The sequence below is a fragment of the Haemaphysalis longicornis genome, unplaced genomic scaffold (assembly GCF_048455015.1).
Source record: "Haemaphysalis longicornis isolate Haplotype H1 unplaced genomic scaffold, Haemaphysalis longicornis Haplotype H1 scaffold_9, whole genome shotgun sequence".
NCBI lineage: Eukaryota > Metazoa > Arthropoda > Arachnida > Ixodida > Ixodidae > Haemaphysalis > Haemaphysalis longicornis.
Genome location: NW_027526460.1, coordinates 159,842,840 through 159,861,393, shown reverse-complemented (window position 1 = coordinate 159,861,393; position 18,554 = coordinate 159,842,840). Strand labels below are relative to the sequence as shown.

Here is an 18,554-nt window from a genome sequence, read left to right as displayed (position 1 = left end):
TCCGCGGATTCTCCTCACGCCCATCGCGCCCAAGTCATCTCTGCCGCGTGAAAATATACTTAGCGAACGATATCTAGTTGCTGGGCGATTTTAAGTGAGGTGCGCGAACTTATCAGGTCCCAGTGAACATCCTGGAAAATTTATGATCAGTGTTATCATGAAATAAGCAAGCACTAGGGGACAACTACCTCTTTTTCACCCCCCCCCCCTCCCTCCCCTGCCGACGCCCATGCCTCAGTCCCGCGAAACCGCGCCACCACTAAGCTGTGACGAGTTACTCTAGACCTAAAGGGCCCTTTTGATCACGCCTCACACAGTGTAATCTTGAAAGTGCTAAACGAACTGCATTGCGGGGCGAGAATATACAACTACGCCGAAGCTCCTCTCAAACCGCGCAGCTTCCATAGGGATAGGAGACGTTCGACCTGACCCCTTTAACATGCCTAGCAGAGGGGCGCCACAAGGCTCAGTGGCTCTCCGCTATACTCTTCAACATCACGTTGATAAAAATTGCAGAAAAAAGAAAAAAAACAATTTGGGCCGCCAAAGGATTGTTAGCTCAGAAAGAAGAGTCACTTCTAGAAGCCGCGAAGTGGGTGAAATCACTAGCAGCACAGAATGGGCCACAATGGGCGCCCGAAAAATCAGAAATCATCCGAGTGCACAACGCCCGAAACAAAAATATAAGGTCAATCCAGATGTACATTCTGGGACAGAGAACTCTCTGAGACGCATGAAATCAGAATTTTAAAGGTGCTTATCCAGAGCAATGGCAGGGCAAACCTTACCATCGAAAAGCTAAGAAAGACGACGCTTTCAAGTCGATAAAACAGTGAGAAGACTAACTAAAAAAAAAAAAAAGCCGGCCTCAAGGAAGAAGAAACCATACGGAAACGAGGGAGCGGGTAGAGCTGCGCGAGAACTTGCAAGCCACCCAGCATACAGTCCCAACTCCTTCTAACCCATTCCCAACAAGTTCGGGTCATGATCGAAAGAGAAGCTCGAGCCTGTCTCCGCAACAGAGGTGACAAAAGTCTGACGGCCACAGACGCTCAGATGTACTTAGACAGTTATAAACCAACACCTTTCCTAGCAAAACAAGGCTAGCCCAGATATTTCCACAAAAATACGACAAGAAATGCAGCAAGTGCGGAAAACCAACGAACTACCACGCAAACCGGTGCTGCCCCATCATATGACCCTCAGCACCTAACACCACAAACACTCTCGAGCTATGGGAGGCAACTCATATAAACTATCTCTGCTGTTAAAACGAAGAGATTCCAAAAGAGGCAACGTAGAAGGTGCTATTAATAATTGGGTGTAAAAGACGACAAAAAGGGACATTTATAAAAGTAACATCCCGAGATAACGGACACGTATATTTATTTGTCTCGCCGTTGGGTAATCATAGTGGTTACAATGGCTTCGTGATTACCTCACGAAATTTGGGGAGACTAGAGTTCTGTACTAGCAGACAAGCATGGCGCTGCCCGTTTCATTCCCAACATGTACCACATGGCTTTTCTTTCCTCCATGATGTACCACCACGCTTCCCGCAGGCGTCGCTCGAAAGTTCGCGCGCTGCGCAGTTAAACGTGATAGAGGCACCTGGCGGGTGCAGGGTGCCTCACGCAGCTCAAATTACGATGATTGCAGAAAAATGGCCTTTGTTGATTTTTAAATTTTGTTTTCTGTAATTTCTATTTCAGTCTAGAATCGGAACATGTGTCATTAAGATACTGTGATTAGCAATTACAGCTAGCTCAGCTGTGGGGCTTGGCCACTCGGCAACACTGTTCGCTTCCATTTTGATTGCAGCTCGCTGGCGCATAACTGGCGGTTGGCAGCAAATTTCAGGCCGCCTAGTCGTGTACGAGCACTCTCGAAGCAGTGCGAGTGCCATAATCGGCTCTCTTGAACAAAATGTCCGCACTTGCGGAGGGTGGGCACTGTTTTTGCTGAGGCGGCGACTGCAATCGCTGCTGCACCGTTTTCCGCGGTCGGTAAACCGACACACAGCCCTCCTTGGAGCGAAGCCAACCGAGCGGCAGTGTCGTGAAGATGAGCGACGAATTCGAGAAACAGCTGCAACTGGAGAAAGCGGAGAAGGAGCGCCAGCAGCAGGCCTCGGATCCCTACACGTACGTCGACCCCAACGACGGAACTGTGTACGAGTGGGACCACGAGAAGAGGGCCTGGTTCCCCAAGGTGTGTGCGCCGCCCTCGCGGGGCGCCTCGCGGCTCTGCACAGCGGAGAAGTCAAGTGCTGTTACGATGCGCGATCGGTGATACGCTTGCCGCTTTGAGGTGTCTGCTCCCAAGCGAGGAGTAGCGGGCTCAAGCGGCATCGCGGCTTTTTATTGGCACAAGGATGCGGTCTCGATTCCCGGCCTCTGCGGCCGCTTTTCTGATGGAGGCGCAAAGCAAAAACGCCCGTGGGTTGGAGATTTCGGCGCGCGTTAAAGATCCCCAGGTGGTCAAAATTAATCCGGAGCCCTCCACTGCGGCGCGCCTCATAACCCCTGCAGTTTCGGCGCGTTAAACCCCACCATCAATCAATCAAATTCAGTGGTTGCCTTGAAACAGCGAGTTCCCCAAGTTCAGAACAGTGCTTTAGCGGCCCTATACCGAAAGCGAGCTAACACATACTGCTACACCCCAGCTTAGAAAACTAGTGCTTAGAAATATAATAAGGTGGGAGTTTGCGTTTGTGAAAGCTAGCCAGTGTGCGAAAAAGTGCAAGGAGGAGGCCAGATAGACCCTGTATTCGAACCAAGAGCCTCTGTACACAAGTGGGAAGGCTTACTGTGACGCGGTAAAGGCAAGCAGGTGCTCCGTCTTCGCAACCGATGTGGAAGGATATATGTGATTGTGTGGGTAGCCATTGCCCACAGGCTACCCGATGTTGTGCCTTCGTCACGGTGATGAAAAAGTTTATTGTCTCTGTTCAGACGGAGTCACTGTGTCATCGTAGTAACTGGCAACCATTCCAGGTCGTGCTGATGCGGCATTACGTATATAAGCAGTGTATCACACCTCGTCAAGTGATGCAGGCAGCTATTTCATGTTCGGCACTCTGGCTTTAGATGCCAGCCAATTTAGGATGGCAGTGCACGCAGGAGAACTCTGTGTTGATACCAGGTACTGATGCCTTGAAAAGAACGTTCAGTTGCGTTGACTGCTGCGCAAGTTCTGGTGCTACTCAGATATGTTTATGGCCAAGTCATGCAAATCGCCTTGTAGAAGTGCCGTTGAGTTCCAGGTAGGCCAATGGGTCTAGCCTACAGGCTAAATGTGTTGTGGTCGCTGAGTAAATCGGGCAACGGCTTTCGTGCTTTGTTCTTGCTTGGGGAGGAACACTGCACGACGAACTTGGCATGAAAGGCATGACAGAAATCATTTCAGGGGAAATACCCGAGATGGAGTGGAAACATGGAATATAAAATTTTAGCGGTTGGTACTTCGCTGCCAGTTCTCACCTCAATATATTCGTCATAACACACTGAGGAAATTTTTTTGCCCTCTGTCTTAAGTGAAAGGAAAGAGGGCTTTTGCATAAATTGTAGGTATCCTCTAAGAGGTGTGCTTACTTTCGTTTTTCATACAGACATTCTGCGACATTGGATGACCACTTTTCAGTGCCACCCTTCTAGTTTAGGCAGCAAGAAATAATGGTTGGAACCAAGAGATTGTTGAAATGTGCTACTCTAGTAGTGCTGCCTAAAATGCTGCCCAGACGTGTTGCCAAAGATGCATTTAACCATCATCCACAATTTTTGTCATGATGACAAATGTCAACTTGTCCTTTTTATGCATGTATTACTTCACTCTGCCCCCACTGTAATGTCTTTGGAAAGGTGCTGTGGCTATTATGATACATAAATTAATAATAGTGAAATATGATGCCCGATTATTAGGCTATTAGGTGAATACAGTTGAAACTCGATTTTACGAAAGCCGATTTTACGAAATTCCTGATTTAACGAACAAATTCGGATTCCCTGCATAGTTGCCCAAAGACTTAAAGGGGCCCTGAAAGGCATTTTGAGCACACTAAATGAACTAGCGCAACCGTTAGATTGGGTCGTCAACGTCCTCTGTGCCAAGTATTACTCTTTTACGCGCAGCGGAAAGCTCACACTTTTGTTGCAAAGTTTGTCGTTTTTTTCTCACCCTTTCCTTCGTGTTTTTGGACGCCGCCATCTTCACATGTCTACATCATCGATTCCCAGATGTTCGTCATGAGCTAGACATCCTGCTATTGGGCGGCTTTTTCACGCACTTCCGGCAAAGAGATGAGTCGTCTGCTCAGCGTCGGCTCGCCCGCTCATCTGCCAGCGGAGTGCCGGAGTGCTTGGGCATTTTACGACAAACGAAACAAGTGTAAAACAAACGCTTAACCGTTTGTATTGAATGCAACACGGCCATAACACGACATGGATATTCTCTTACCTGAGTACGTTCCATAAAGAAAGCGTTCAAGCCCCGTGGCACTTCTTTCGTGCAATCGCAGAGAACGCCCTGAGCCGAATGCCCGGGTTTGACGCATACATTTTATTCAGCTTCAAAACAATCCAGAGATGCGGTTCTAACGAATACAGCGTCACAACATGCGTTGAAAGTCTGAACCACGATTGACAGAGGATGGGTTGCCTCCTGCCCGTCGTAAATTCGGTACTCACCTCGCGCGCGGTTTGCGGGGACGAACAGCAAGTCACTTAACTCTGGCGCACAAGCCGATGGCTTTTAGCCACGCACACTGCACATACCCCATGCGAGGTTGAGTCGTACGTCGCTCGAGAAAGATTATTCAGACCATGGGAAGAACTATCCACCCGCAGAAGCACAACGTCGCATTTCATCGCGAAACAAAGGCGTCCACAACACACACACCATCGCCTCCTGTAATGCCAAACGCATCTCGCACTTCCCAATAGGAGTGGGTGGTACGCCTGCAGTGCCCACATGTCGCGAGGTGGGGCCCCAAGCAGAACCGAGATCACGGAACCGTAACTGACTTCTGGAGCGGTTTGTGCCTTGTTGCCAAGGCAACCGATGTTTGAGATTGTCAAAGAAATGGCGCTCGCTCCAGCGCTAGAAAGCTCAGAGCCGCGGCGGAGAATGTTTTGCCAACGTTGCCGCTCTCCACCACGCGTCGCCCCAAGCTGAACTGGTCACATGATTGAAGCGTTTTGTGCACGGGTTCTGTATCGGTTCAAAATGTCTTTTTCACATGCCGCCGGCAGGAATTACCACCGCCGCAAAATAAGACCCGGCACCAGCGGGGCCACATCTGATACGGCGCTTTTTGGATAAACAGTGCGCGGTGCATCAAGGGAACGAGTGCACGACCCTCCCCGTGTGGCTGCGAGTTCGCCGCCGATAAAAAGTCATGTGCCGCCAGCAACGTACACCGCGAAAGGGCAAGGCCAGGCCGCCGCATACATGCGGCCAGATTTTTCGTTCGCTTTTCCGGCCTTGAGCGGAGTGCGTGCGGGATTCATGGGGTCTATTCGATTCAGCCTGCACCTCTTGAAGTTCACTGTGGTGCAAAGCGGGTTCCGCCATCGGCGGAACCAGCCCTGCACTTTTGTCGACTGCTTCTGCACCTCCTCGGCAGGGAGTGCAGGCAAAGCCATGAACCCGTCCTGCACCCGTCGGCACCACCGGTGAATCGAACGGCGCGGTTCAGGTGCCGCGAGCTGCACCGCTGAAACGAACGGCGAAGTGCGGCACCGCCTGAACTGGTTCACGCGGTGCAGGTGAAACGAATAGACCCATGGTGTCAACAAAGCTTGCCCGTAGCAGACGACAGTCTGAGCAGCGCAATAGCGGAAGTACGTCACCGCTGCGGAGCGCAGCATCATGGGAGGCGAGGCTCGCGCGCCGTCAACAGCGGAGAGTAAGTCGAAAGGAGGAGGAAACTCGGAGCGACGATAATGCGCGGTTTTTGATTTACGATTTCTCAGCTAATACTCATCGCTTTAACAAAATTCTTGCGGGAGGAGATTGCAAATACATTGCTTTATTTGGGTGCATGTACATCCATGCATCGGCGGAAGGTATTTCAGGACCCCTTTAATGCTTTTACGAACTCAAAATAACGAAAAAAACTTCGCCGCCAAACCCAATTCAACGAAGCATGTGGGAAAAAAGACGCATAGAAAAAGAGCTTTTACCTAATTTATGGCGTCTAGAATGCCTGGCAGTGTTCTGCCAGTGCAGTTCAAGTACAGTGCGCAACACCCTTGTCTATAATACTGAGTTCAACTTCAACTAGTCACCTCTCAAAACTGTGGACTCAAACTTGTCACAAAAAATGTTGAGGTCAAAATATATTGTTAAGACTTCAGAATGACACAACAGTTTTCTTCAAAAGCTTTTTGGCCGAGGCAAGATAAGGCTTTAAGTACGAAACCTGTGACAAGTGTGTTGCCCTCTGTACACGAGCTGGCAGTGTGCTGTTAGCTCGCTTTGCGGGCTCCACAAGCCCGCAACGTGGGTAGGAAGAGGCATTGCCCAGTTGGGAAGAGCTTCGTCGACGTGACGAGGTGGCCGCAGATCAACTTTGGCAACTTCGTGAACGCCGACGCGGATGCACACACTGACACAACAGAAGTTCTTGACGACGAGGATGGGGGTTGAGGACGCTTTGACTTCACTGGCCAGCTTCAAGAAGTGTGGCCTCCCTCTGCTCACGAAGCGCGCGCAGGCGAAAATCACAACCGTTTTCTGGAGGCCACAAATTTGTCATTTTCTTGATTTTACGAAGTTCCCGATTTAACGTAATAATTTGCCTGTCCCGGTGACTTCGTTAAATCGAGGTTCAGCTGTATTAGTAAACTCTCGCACATCCGGCCATTGCCAGTGTAGGACGTTGCAAACTGCACCTCACTTGCATTGAGTGACCAATGTTTGTGCATACTTAAAGATCGAAAACAGTGCTGAGACAGGATTGTTAGTCCGCCCCAGTCTCATCTCGTCTTTTCTTGCTCCCATCTTTGCGCCGTTGTCGATCTTTAAGTCTGCACCAACAATCCCGCATTTACATCGTTTTTTTTTTTTCGGTTGTGTGAGTGATTCTTGCTACTGCGACCGCCATCCCAGCGCATCCTTCCTTTGGTTTCCATTCTTTGCAGATCACGGAAGACTTCTTGGCTGCCTACCATGCAAACTACGGAGCAGCCGAAGGGGCGGCATCCGGAGATGCAGCCGGAGCAGGCAGTTCGGGCCAGGTTGCTAGCGTGGCAAAGAGGCAGTTCTCGGAGAAACCGTCACAACAGCCCGAGCAGGGACAACCAGCCAAGCCGAAACCTGCTGAACCAGGTATGGTAGAGCTGCGCCAGAGGGCTACATTTGTGACTTGCGGCTACCAAATTGACCCAAATTGCACTCGTGCTGCGTCAAAGCACAAGATTCAACAACACTTTCGAACCTGCGCTAGTTTTAGCTAGAAGTTACCGTATTTACACGATTGTAAGTCGACTCGAATGTAGGTCGACCTCCAGAAATTGCATCTCTCAAAAAAAGAAAAATGTGAGCGCCGCCTATAAAATCGTATCACAAAGAGAAGCTCTTCCGTCAACCCACACAGCGGCTCTACCATCAATGATCGATGCTCCCACAAGATGCGCGGTAGATGTTAAAAATGAAAAGCTTTTGTATAAGCACATGGAATAACCATGCGCTGTGGGTTGAGCGGGAAGAGCACATTCGCTGCGTGATGACAACCATCGAAGCAACCGGCAGCAGCCACTGGCGCGCGATACGAAAACAAACAAAATGGCGGCTGACGGAAGCGGCCGCGCGCAATTTACTTTTGAGCGACTAACCTCCCACCATCGCGTTCGGAAGTGTACTGAACAATGTGATACGATCTGGGCTACGTTAGCGCCGCGCATTGAATCAAAGGATTCGCTAATACTCATTTTATTTATTAGAGATGAATAAAAAGCTTCTTGACGTGTTTTTGCATGCGCATCGTGCGCGCCGGTGTTGTGCGGGCGACTTTTTCACGCCTGCGTCGACGATTCCGCACGTGCGGCAGCTTGTACTGCTTGTAAGTTAAACCAGTTCTACCATTCTACCTCCGTATGACGCGCGACGAGCGCGGCAATGGGGAGGCGTGCTCTTTGATCAGTTTGATAGCGCCCGGGACTAGCCGGCTGGCGCCGCCGGAAATGTTTAGGCTTACCACGGTGGCAGATATTTGATTGGTGCTTTCTCTAGCGTCGCGGATAATACTCTATAGTGTCGTTTTCGACCACATTATCAGCTCCTTTCCTCCACAAACGTCTTCGTTTGTGCCCTCAGTGACATCTTAAAGAGCGGTTTAAAGCGGCCGCTGGAGCTACGTGCACCTCTTCGCAGCTGGTGACGCCGCCATGTTGCCGCCGCCGATCGCGTAGCGGGCAGCATGCGGGTGGTACCATGGGAACGAAGGTGCAAAGCTGTCCCCATCTCGTAGCACCCCCGATTTCTCGTTTTTCCTGCCGTTACTAGTGGTAGATGGTTCGACTTCGATTCTAAGTCGACCCCCCAACATTGGATGGTCAAATTTTAAAAAAAGGGTCGACCTACAATCATGTAAATACGGTACAGGAACTTGTGGTTTGTAAGTGTTCAGCATGTCAGGAGGTGCGGTGGTCATATAATGTCGCTCCCACCCATTCTTAGCAGAATTACCCGCCAGGGTTGCCACTGGTGGCTACATTTCGCCAAATTGGTGAATTTGAGAGGCTCGTGGCGACCTAAAATTATGAATGGCGACATGGCAAATGTCTGGCCACTTCGGCTAAGTTTTCGATCGAGTTAGGGGTTCCAGTCGCTGTTGTGATCCTTGTTCACTTCCCTCAGTTGCTTCTCTCTGTTCATCCATCCCGACAACAGTGCAAAGCTCTGCTTATGATGCGGCATCAGATTCCGAGGGTAAAACGACGGGACGTCGTCCTGGAAGAGTGCACGGTGAACCAAAAGTATGTGGAATGAAGGCGATTTCTCACCCATACTGTTTCCTTTCGACGCATCACGTTCCGGACGCAATCATAATCGAACCAATCACTGTGCTTATTCCCTGGTATTCCTGCAACCAAGCTGACACTGGGGGTGCATCACGGCCAGAAACACCCGACAGTGAAAGGGTGAAACCACTAAATTTTGGGGGGAGGGGGATCTGTGTAGAGTTTATCTGTAATGGGCAGCATATAGCGTGCCACTTGCAGCCGAATTGCCACCTGGTGTAGTGACGTCCCACTGATTTGCCCTCATGGTACCTCGGCCTTCAAACTTTTAGTTTTCACTCATGTTATGGGTTGATGGCGATGTTTTGTTTCTTCAGGTCCCGGCTGCACAGGTTCAGTGTGCTAACGAACCATTAAGCGTGGCACTGTAGACCTCTCGGTACGTCGCCATAGGCAGCATCGGCACAGTGCAGTGGTGCACCTACCGTCCTTCCCTTCTTCCGCCTCCCCCACCCTCCTTTCTCTTGCGTGCACTCTGTGCTGTAGCCAGGTCCCAGGTTTGGTACGGGCAGTTGTGCCTCTTGCGGCCTGGCTGCACCCGTCCCGAGTAAGAGTGTTGTCCTGCCCCCCCCGGTGGCCGCAGGCTGGTTCGAGGTGGACGACGAGCACAACACGCGGGTGTACGTGAGCAACCTGCCCGACGACATTGACGAGGAGGAGTTCCTCGAGGTGATGGGCAAGTGCGGCCTCGTCATGAAGGACGACCGGGGCCAGTACAAGGTCAAGCTGTACCGCACGCCCGACGGACGGCTCAAGGGGGACGCCCTCTGCTGCTACATCAAGGTGGGCCGGGAGCTGGGATTCACCCGCGACCTCCCGCCACGCGTGGCCCGGGTGTAAGCGTTGATGCTCAAATCCCAAATGGCATTGATTTAATAGGGAACGCAGTGTAATGTGACAAACAGCTGCCAACGCGGTGTGCATTCGTCGCGGAAGCACTCTTTGGTGACATATTGCAGGCAGTGCAGAGTGTAACCGAGCGAGCAGATTCATTTTGAGGTGTACACGAAGCACTTGGCAGCTCCACCTGAAAGTTTAGGCGGACAATAGTGCTGACAGAAAGGGCTGTAGGGCCGGCATTCTAGTGGCTCCTGCAGTGCCACTTCTGCCGAGTTCTGTCAAGCAGGACAGCAGTGTCGACTGATGCAGCTGCTTGCCTGACCAGGTTGTGCCTTGGCTGCTGTGTCGTGCACTTTGTGCAAAGTGTAGGTTACGGATTTGGGGTGAGGAAATTTGTCAGGCTCCTGTTTTTGCTTGCACTGGCTCAAATAAACACACTTCCCATCGTTTAACCGGGTGATAAGATGGTATTTATTTTGTAAAGCCCCAAACCAGCTGAAACAGTGACATCCACACGAGGTGCTATGTGATTGGACGATGTCCAAGATTAAAATTCACACCAGTTTTGGTTTCGGCTATGTGAAACAACATGCTTGGCATCCGGTGTTATCGTTGGCTGGGCATTCTCGATATCTCAGTAATCGACATACCGCACATCTGCCATGTTGTCGGCTGTAAAATGCCTAAGTTAAGCCTCCCAGGACGGCTTGGAATCGTAGCGATCACTAGCCGAGGCCTACACAGTGGATGAACGCCCTTCGCGTCCCCGCAGATGCTCAAATGCCATGCGCTTTTCCCCCATATTTGGAGCTTGCCTCACTCATGCCTGTATCGTAAAAAGTGTGTTCGCACCAGGCCAAGGGTCTGTTCATTCTGGCCTGTGCCCACTGCCCGCAAGTAGTCGGTGCTTATGGCAACAGCACGCCAACGAGAACTTGAAAACGCGTCAGTGTCAGTCTGCATGCGTTCTGCAAACTCACTCGTGGAGGAGTGAACGTTACAGCGCAAAAATTGTCAATTCAGTATAGAAAACGTTGGCCAAAAACAAAGAAATCAACTTCAAAAAAAAAAATGAAAGAAAGAAAGAAAAAAAGGGGGGGGGGACTCTCGGGGATTCGAACTTGCAACTTGCAAAACAACATCCCTAGCGCTCTAAACCACTCAGCCACGAGCCAGCACTGTGTGTGGCTACCCTGATGGTCAAATTTGGATTTGGAGTGTAAAAAATGTGTAGTTTGGAATGAATTGTAAAAAATTATCAGGAACAGTATTTTGGTGTCGGCATCACTTAGAACTGGAAAATGTTCAGTAGTTTTTCAGAGTGTGGTATTCCTTGAAACACGGGTCTACACACAGTGCCTTATCGCAGTCTGCACACATAAAGCGCGTGTCTGTTCTCCTTTTGGAGTGACGAGTATATAGCCATTTTACAGTTTTGTTTTGTTTTAGCATTTCAAGCAGCATAGATGACTATTCCTTGAATAGCGCTCGTGCAGTAAGCATTCCCCGAATTACCACAATGTCTAGCAAATTCATTCTTTAAACGGGCAAGCGTTCGCAGATGTCTGACCGCTGTGCTAGCTCGTCGAGCGCAAAAAGTGCGTCCTACACCTCGGTTTTATTGTGCGCAATTAAAGTTTTGGTTGATCTTACTCCTTAGGGCCTAGGCATAATAACTTCGGTAACTCACTCTTCTCTGGCCTTCAATTGGCCTGAGATTTTTCTACTAGCGTACCAGTCAGTGAAGTGTCGCATGTGTGCTTGTGTGGAGCGACTTGGACTTAGAGCTCGATGCAATCTGTGAACTAACAAACTACAGGCACGATCTTCCAAGTACAAACGTGCCGTGGCTTAGTTTCATCTGAGCGAACGAATTGCGACAACCCTCCGGTGGCCGGCCGACTAATTGCTGGGCCGACTGACTCTGTTGGAGGGTCGGCGAGCCGTGCAGTCAAGCCAAGCCATCTTGTTTTGATGTCATGCGAGTTGTCATAGGAAATCGGGGAAGAGGATGCAGAGAGGAGGACAGCACTTTGGAAATTATTTTTCTGCTACATAGTCGCATAAATGCAGTGTGGGGGGTTGACATTTGGCTTAAAGACTCCAGACTACAATTTGTGATAGTAATCCCGCAGTGTTTACACATCACTTCTGTGTCCTTTTAAGAATGGGGGAGGAGTTGCAGACATCAACAAGGGCTGTGTGAGGTTGTACTGATAGGGTTTTGAATTAACAGGGAATAGCTCTTTTTCTGGAAAACTGGCAAGTGTACTACACTTTATAATATCATGTCAGCGTCATGAGAAAAGAGGAAAGGAATACAGTGTAGACCATTTATAACGTAACCGCTTATAGTGCGGGACCGGATATAATGCGGGTTTTTGTGACCACCGGTTCACCTCCCATAGAACTCAATGCATAAGCATACCGCTTAGAATGCGGTTCGCCGAAACACAATACCGTTTATAGTGCAGTTTTCTGGCGGGACTGCTGATCGACCGGCGTAGCTAGGGCATCGTTTTAGGGTAGCAAAAGAAAAAAAGACAGGATGAAATCGGCCATCTGACGTATCGCGCACCCCTTGCTCTCCTCTAACTTCGACACACAAGAAAAGAATAGGCACCCTTTAGTTCACGCGTACGTGGTAACCACAACTGACGCCGCTTGGCGCACCTCGAGTCCCGTCCCCGTCCGCGCGCGGCGTGAACTGCATGACCTGTTTTCGAACACGATTCGTGCACGTTGGCGTTGTGCCTGCGTTTTTTTCACGCTCGTGTCGACGATTTTGCGCTCGCGGCGGCTTCGTCGCGTGGCAGTGGGAGGAGCCTGACGACTTGCACCAATAACGAGATGTGTACCTTATGGCGGAAGATCCGAAACGCCCCAACCAGCTGGCTGTCGGTGCCAGAGTTGTTTAGGCCTACCACCGCTGTGTTTTTTGATGGCACTTTAACAAGCAACGTGGGTGGCAGTTTATATTCCTCGTTTCACCCATATTATCAGCTCTTTTCTTGAGTGAGCATCCTCGCTTGCGCCTCGTGCGGCATTTCAGCAAGCAGTTAGACGCGGTCGCTCCCTTAGAGAACGTTTTGCTGATAAGCCACCGCTCTTTCGCTTTCCGAACAAGCGAGCCGCGCAAAGCCGTAAGATTTCCACCAGCAGTACGCTGCGCTGATAAGCAGCCGTCTTCGGCATCATGAACACAAGGTGGGGTAAAAAAAAAAAAACCTCTTGGCGAAGTTATCGCGCTCCGCGGCATCTGTTCATAGACTCTAAAAATGCAACTACGATCCTCCAAAACACGAACACAACGGAAGTTAAAGCTGTGCTCGCTGTTTGTAAGGCCGCACTTGCAATGTCTAAGACCCTGCAGCAGCGGCTGATGTGAAAAAAACAAGGAAAATAAAAAAAAACACGATATGAAGACCAGGCCTTTGCTTTTAAGTGCCGTGCGTTTGAGTGATGATAAATAAAGGATAACTTGAGAGGTAGGGTACGATGTGGTTGGATTCGCGCATGTTTTGGTTATAGTGCGGTACCGCTTATAGTGCGGATTTTTGCGGCTCCCGCGATGTACGTTATAAGCGGTCTACACTGTACTTGAAATATGGAATTCCATATAGAAAGATGGAATAGAAATATAGAATCGAAATATGCAATGCACTTTTAATCGGTGATGAACTACTTGTAGAACTGCTAAATTTGTCGAAGTATTTCTACTTGCCCATCTTCAACAGTTTATAAACTTTCTTATTTTTGCAGTTTTAACCCTTTAAAGGGGCCCTGAAAGGCATTTTGAGCACACTAAATGAACTAGCGCAACCGTTAGATTGGGTCGTCAACGTCCTCTGTGCCAAGTATTACTCTTTTACGCGCAGCGGAAAGCTCGCACTTTTGTTGCAAAGTGTGTCGTTTTTTTCTCACCCTTCCCTTCGTGTTTTTGGACGCCGCCATCTTCACATGTCTACATCATCGATTCCCAGATGTTCGTCAGGAGCTAGACATCCTGCTATTGGGCGGCTTTTTCACGCACTTCCGGCTAAGAGATGAGTCTGCTCAGCGTCGGCTCGCCGGCTGATCTGCCAGCGGAGTGCCGGAGTGCTTGGACATTTTACTACAAATGAAACAATTGTAAACAAACGCTTAACTGTTTGTATTGAATGCAACACGGCCATAACACGACATGGATATCCTCTTACCTGAGTACGTTCCATAAAGAAAGCGTTGAAGCCCCGTGGCACTTCTTTCGTGCAATCGCAGAGAACACCCTGAGCCGAATGCCCGGGTTTGATGCACACATTTTATTCAACTTCAAAACAATCCAGAGATGCGTTTCGAACGAACACAACGTGACAACATGCGTTGAAAGTCTGAACCACGATTGACAGACGATGGGTTGCCTCCTCCTGCCCGTCGTAAATTCGGCACTCACCTCGCGCGCGCTTTGCAGGGACGAACAGCAAGTCACTTAACTCTGGCGCACAAGCCGATGGCTTTTAGCCACGCACACTGCACATACCCCATGCGAGGTTGAGTCGTACGTCGCTCGAGAAAGATAATCCAGACCATGGGAAGCACTATTCACCCGCAGAAGCACAACGTCGCATTTCATCGTGAAACAAAGGCGTCCACAACACACACACCCTCGCCTCCCGTAATGCCAAACGCATCTCGCACTTCCCAATGGGAGTGAATGTACGCCTGCAGTACCCACATGTCGCGAGGTGGGGCCCCGAGCTGAACCGGGATCACGGAACCGTAACGGACTTCTAGAGTGGTTTGTGCCTTGTTGCCAAGGCAACCGATGTTTGAGATTGTCAAAGAAATGGTGGTCGCTCCTGCGCTAGAAAGTTCAGAGCCGCGGCGGAGCATGTTTTGCCAACGTTGCCGCTCTCCACCACGCGTCGCCCCAAGCTAAACTGGTCACATGATTGAAGCGTTTTGTGCACGGGTTCTGTATCGGTTTAATATGACTTTTTCACATGCCGCCGGCAGGAATTACCACCGCCGCAAAATAAGACCCGGCACCAGCGGGGCCACATCTGATACGGTGCTTTATGGATAAACAGTGCGCGGTGCATCAAGGGAACGAGCGCACGACCCTCCCCGTGCGGCTGCGAGTTCGCCGCCGATAAAAAAGTCATGCCGCCAGCAACGTACACCGCGAAAGGGCAAGGTCAGGCTGCCGCATACATGCGGCCAGATTTTTCGTTCGCTTTTCCAGCCTTGAGCGGAGTGCGGAATTCATGGTGTCAACAAAGCTTGCCCGTAGCAGACGACAGTCTGAGCAGCGCAATAGCAGAAGTACGTCACCGCTGCGGAGCGCAGCATCATGGGAGGCAAGGCTCGCGTGCCGTCAACAGCGGAGAGTAAGTCGAAAGGAGGAGGAAACGCGGAGCGAAGATAATGCGCGGTTTTTGATTTACGATTTCTCAGCTGATACTCATCGCTTTAACAAAATTCTTGCGGGAGGAGATTGCAAATACATTGCTTTATTTGGGTACATGTACATCCATGCATCGGCGGAAGGTATTTCAGGACCCCTTTAAGGGTTGAATTTTTTTTAGAAAAACTTTCCCTGATGGTCAAATTTGGATTTGGAGTGTAAAAAATGTGTAGTCTCGAATGAATTGTAAAAAATTATCAGGAACATTATTTTGGTGTCGGCATCACTTAGAACTGGAAAATGTTCAGTAGTTTTTCAGTGTGGTATTCCTTGAAACACGGGTCTACGCAGAGTGCCTTATCGCAGTCTGCACACATAAAGCGCGTGTCTGTTCTCCTTTTGGAGCGACGAGTTGTGTGGGCACACACGTGACATCTTCTTTGCGTGCGGCTGCCTTGGGAAGAGGTCGGAGGCACCCTCTCTGGGAAGTGGCGTGCCGTCAGTCGCTGCGGGTTGTCTGTGGTTCGTCTTCCACGCCTGGGTCGTTGGATCTGGGTCTTGTACTGTTCCAATATGGGGGTCGCAACTCTCTTTCTAAACACAGCAAGCTTCACAGCAAGTTCTCTCGCGGCAGAGAATGAACACGTTCAGCAGGGATATGTCGAGCTGGGGAAAAAAGAACTTCTTGCTCCAGATCAGAGTTTTCCGGATGCTTTTACTGAAGCTCAGCTGCATGTCTACTCTGTCAGTGAGTCCCATCTTCGTCGTGTATTCAAGTACACATGCGGCCTTTTTCTTTTTCTCTCCGGTCACTCCGTCCCCTTTCTTGAAGTCATGCTTCTGGGGTCCATGCATTGATGTCAACAAAGTGACTTCACGGTTGTCGCACCATTTCAAGGCAAGCAGTGTTTGTGTGGAAGCTTTCTATTTTGCCCTTCTTCATCTTCTTTTGAAAGACTGCAGGCCCCTCCTGTTGATTCGCACAGTTCCACATGCGTTTGTTCTGTTGTGCTGCAGGAATTCAAACAGCACTGGGCTTGCGTACCAACTGTCCACAAACAAGTGCCCTTTTCCAAGAAAGTCTGCTAGAAGGTCAGCCACAACAGAGCTCGCATATCCAAGCTCCTTTCTTTTAGCCGGGCTAATTGTGTAAACTGGAAACCTCAGTACATACCTGCTTTTACATCACACATCACAAACATCTTCACTTCAAACCGGTGTCCTGTGGATGGTATGTACTGCCGGAAGGAAAGGCGACCTCTCCAAGGCATCAGAGATTCATCAAGGCATAAATCGTGGTATGGAAGGAAAAGGCTTGAAAATTTTTCCTGAACTGCCTCCATTACTGGTCTCATGGCCCTTAGGCGATCGGATTGCTCCGTTATCAAACTGAAGTGCAGGACGCACATCAAAAGAGCGAAGCGACTCACAGAAAAAATCTCCCGAAAAAATGGGATCACCAGCATCGGGTCCGTCGACCAGCCGTCCCGCAGGGCCTATAGTCCCACACCAGTCCATAAGCAGCGCTATTGCCAAGAAGCAGTAAAGCTGTGGCAGATTCACGGCCGCCCATACTCTGAGCCACGATGCACCGGAGTGATATGAGCCTGCTTTTTCACTCCTGTACTTGTTAGTTTATGTGACGATGAGTGACAGCAGCTGTTCATCGAAAAGCAGTTTGAAATTATCCACTTCGCTTGCTTCTGGCGGGAGCAGAGAGGCCCCAACCTGCCCTGATTGCGAGTCGTCGAAGGTGAAAAGAGAGGGCGAAAAATCACCGGTGTCCCACTGGGCATTGTCGCGTCTTGCCCGCATTGGAGATGTTGTGGCTGTGCCGAGGTCGCAGGTAGAACTCGTTGATTGCAGTTTGTCTTCCGAAGATTAGCCGTCTTTTTCCAAAGAAAGACATTCTTCCAATTCAGAGTCGGTAAAAGGAGCAAACTCACAGTTGGAAGAGTCATCGCTGTCGGTGTCAAGAGAACAGGCAGTTGGGCCATATCGCTGCTTTGCCGTGCATCTGAAGAACTTGAAGGCAACTCAGTAAACCAGGAGAGCGAGAATACCTAGTGAGCATCAGGGATAAACAAGCCAACAGCAGCGCCAATATAGATAGAAATCAAGAAATCAGCCTCCGCCGCCCCCCGCAACGGAGTCTCCAAGTAGGTTACTTCACTTCCAAGCAAGGAGAGCAAGAATACCTAGTGAGTGTCGGTGATAACCGAAATAAGAGCTGCGCAAATATAGATAGAAATCAACTTCTGACGCTTCTGCAAGGGAGTGCCGATCAAGTTTCGTACGCCTCCATTGCAATCACGTGGTGAAACTGAAACCACAATACGCATTGACACAGATGCCAAAACACTCTGAAGCTAGAGAGTTCTGTTTATCACCGCACGAAGGTGGCATAATCAAATTTCAAACGCTTCTTGTAAGTCCTAGGAAGTGGCAGCACCTCCCAGGGAGCATGCATTGTTATTATGGTGCGAAATTTCAAACAAATATTCGAAACCGTACCCGTTCGGCACAGACCGTGCGGGACGGACAGCCGCCGCTGTACATTTTTGACGAAAACCCTAAAACGGTTAAAGAACCATTGTGTGCATAATTAAACAGCTGACACCCTGTGCATCAGTGGTAGAAGTGCCAGAAAGAGTTTCTCTTGCGCAACTTATTAGCTATCGCTGCACAAAACACCGCCAAAACCACCTTGCTAATCTGTCTTTGTACCACTTATCGAGTGCAGCCTCTGGCTTGCTGAATGAATGAATGCCTGCCCCAATGAGCATTAGGGGTGACCCCTTCTTCTCCCTGTCACCCCAGGTGGAGTCTGTGGAGCTGGCGCTGCGCATCCTGGACGGGTGCCGGCTGCGAGACAAGGAGATCCGTGTGGAGCGAGCCCGCTTCCAGCTCAAGGGCGCCTACGACCCCACCAAGAAGCCCAAGAAGAAGAAGCAGGCCTCCAAGGACAAGGAGCGCCTCAAGAAGAAGATCGACAAGTGCGCTGCCCTCCTCCCCTTCCCGTGGTTTAGCGTGGCCATGGCCAGGTTTCCTTGTGGCCATAGTTTTTGGAAAGTACTCCTGATGCGGGGGACAACCAGCGGTGACTTATCTCTAGGGGTGTGCGAATACCGAATAGTAACTTTGCATTCCGAAATCCGACCGAATTCAGAAAGAAAAGCCAAACATCGAATCAGATATCGAATATCGGCTTTTTTAAGCAGGGCTCGGTTTTTTATAGGTTTTTGTGCGTAAACAGACGCTACTTCGCATGTTTGGAAGTTTGGACGTTTTTTTTTTTTTTTTTT

The 18,554-nt window shown here is 49.9% G+C and overlaps 1 protein-coding gene across 1 annotated transcript in view; it reads left to right on the top strand.

The window, feature by feature from the left end:
* The first annotated feature begins 1,792 nt into the window (after positions 1-1,792).
* Barc (RRM1_TatSF1_like and RRM2_TatSF1_like domain-containing protein barc) overlaps positions 1,793-18,554 on the top strand; it is a 54,188-nt gene continuing 37,426 nt past the window's right edge. The window contains exons 1-4 of the mRNA XM_077683820.1: positions 1,793-2,211; positions 7,143-7,329; positions 9,607-9,806; positions 18,070-18,245. Coding sequence (XP_077539946.1) covers positions 2,065-2,211; positions 7,143-7,329; positions 9,607-9,806; positions 18,070-18,245 — 710 coding nt within the window. The 5' untranslated portion in view covers positions 1,793-2,064. The remainder of the gene's footprint in view (positions 2,212-7,142; positions 7,330-9,606; positions 9,807-18,069; positions 18,246-18,554) is intronic.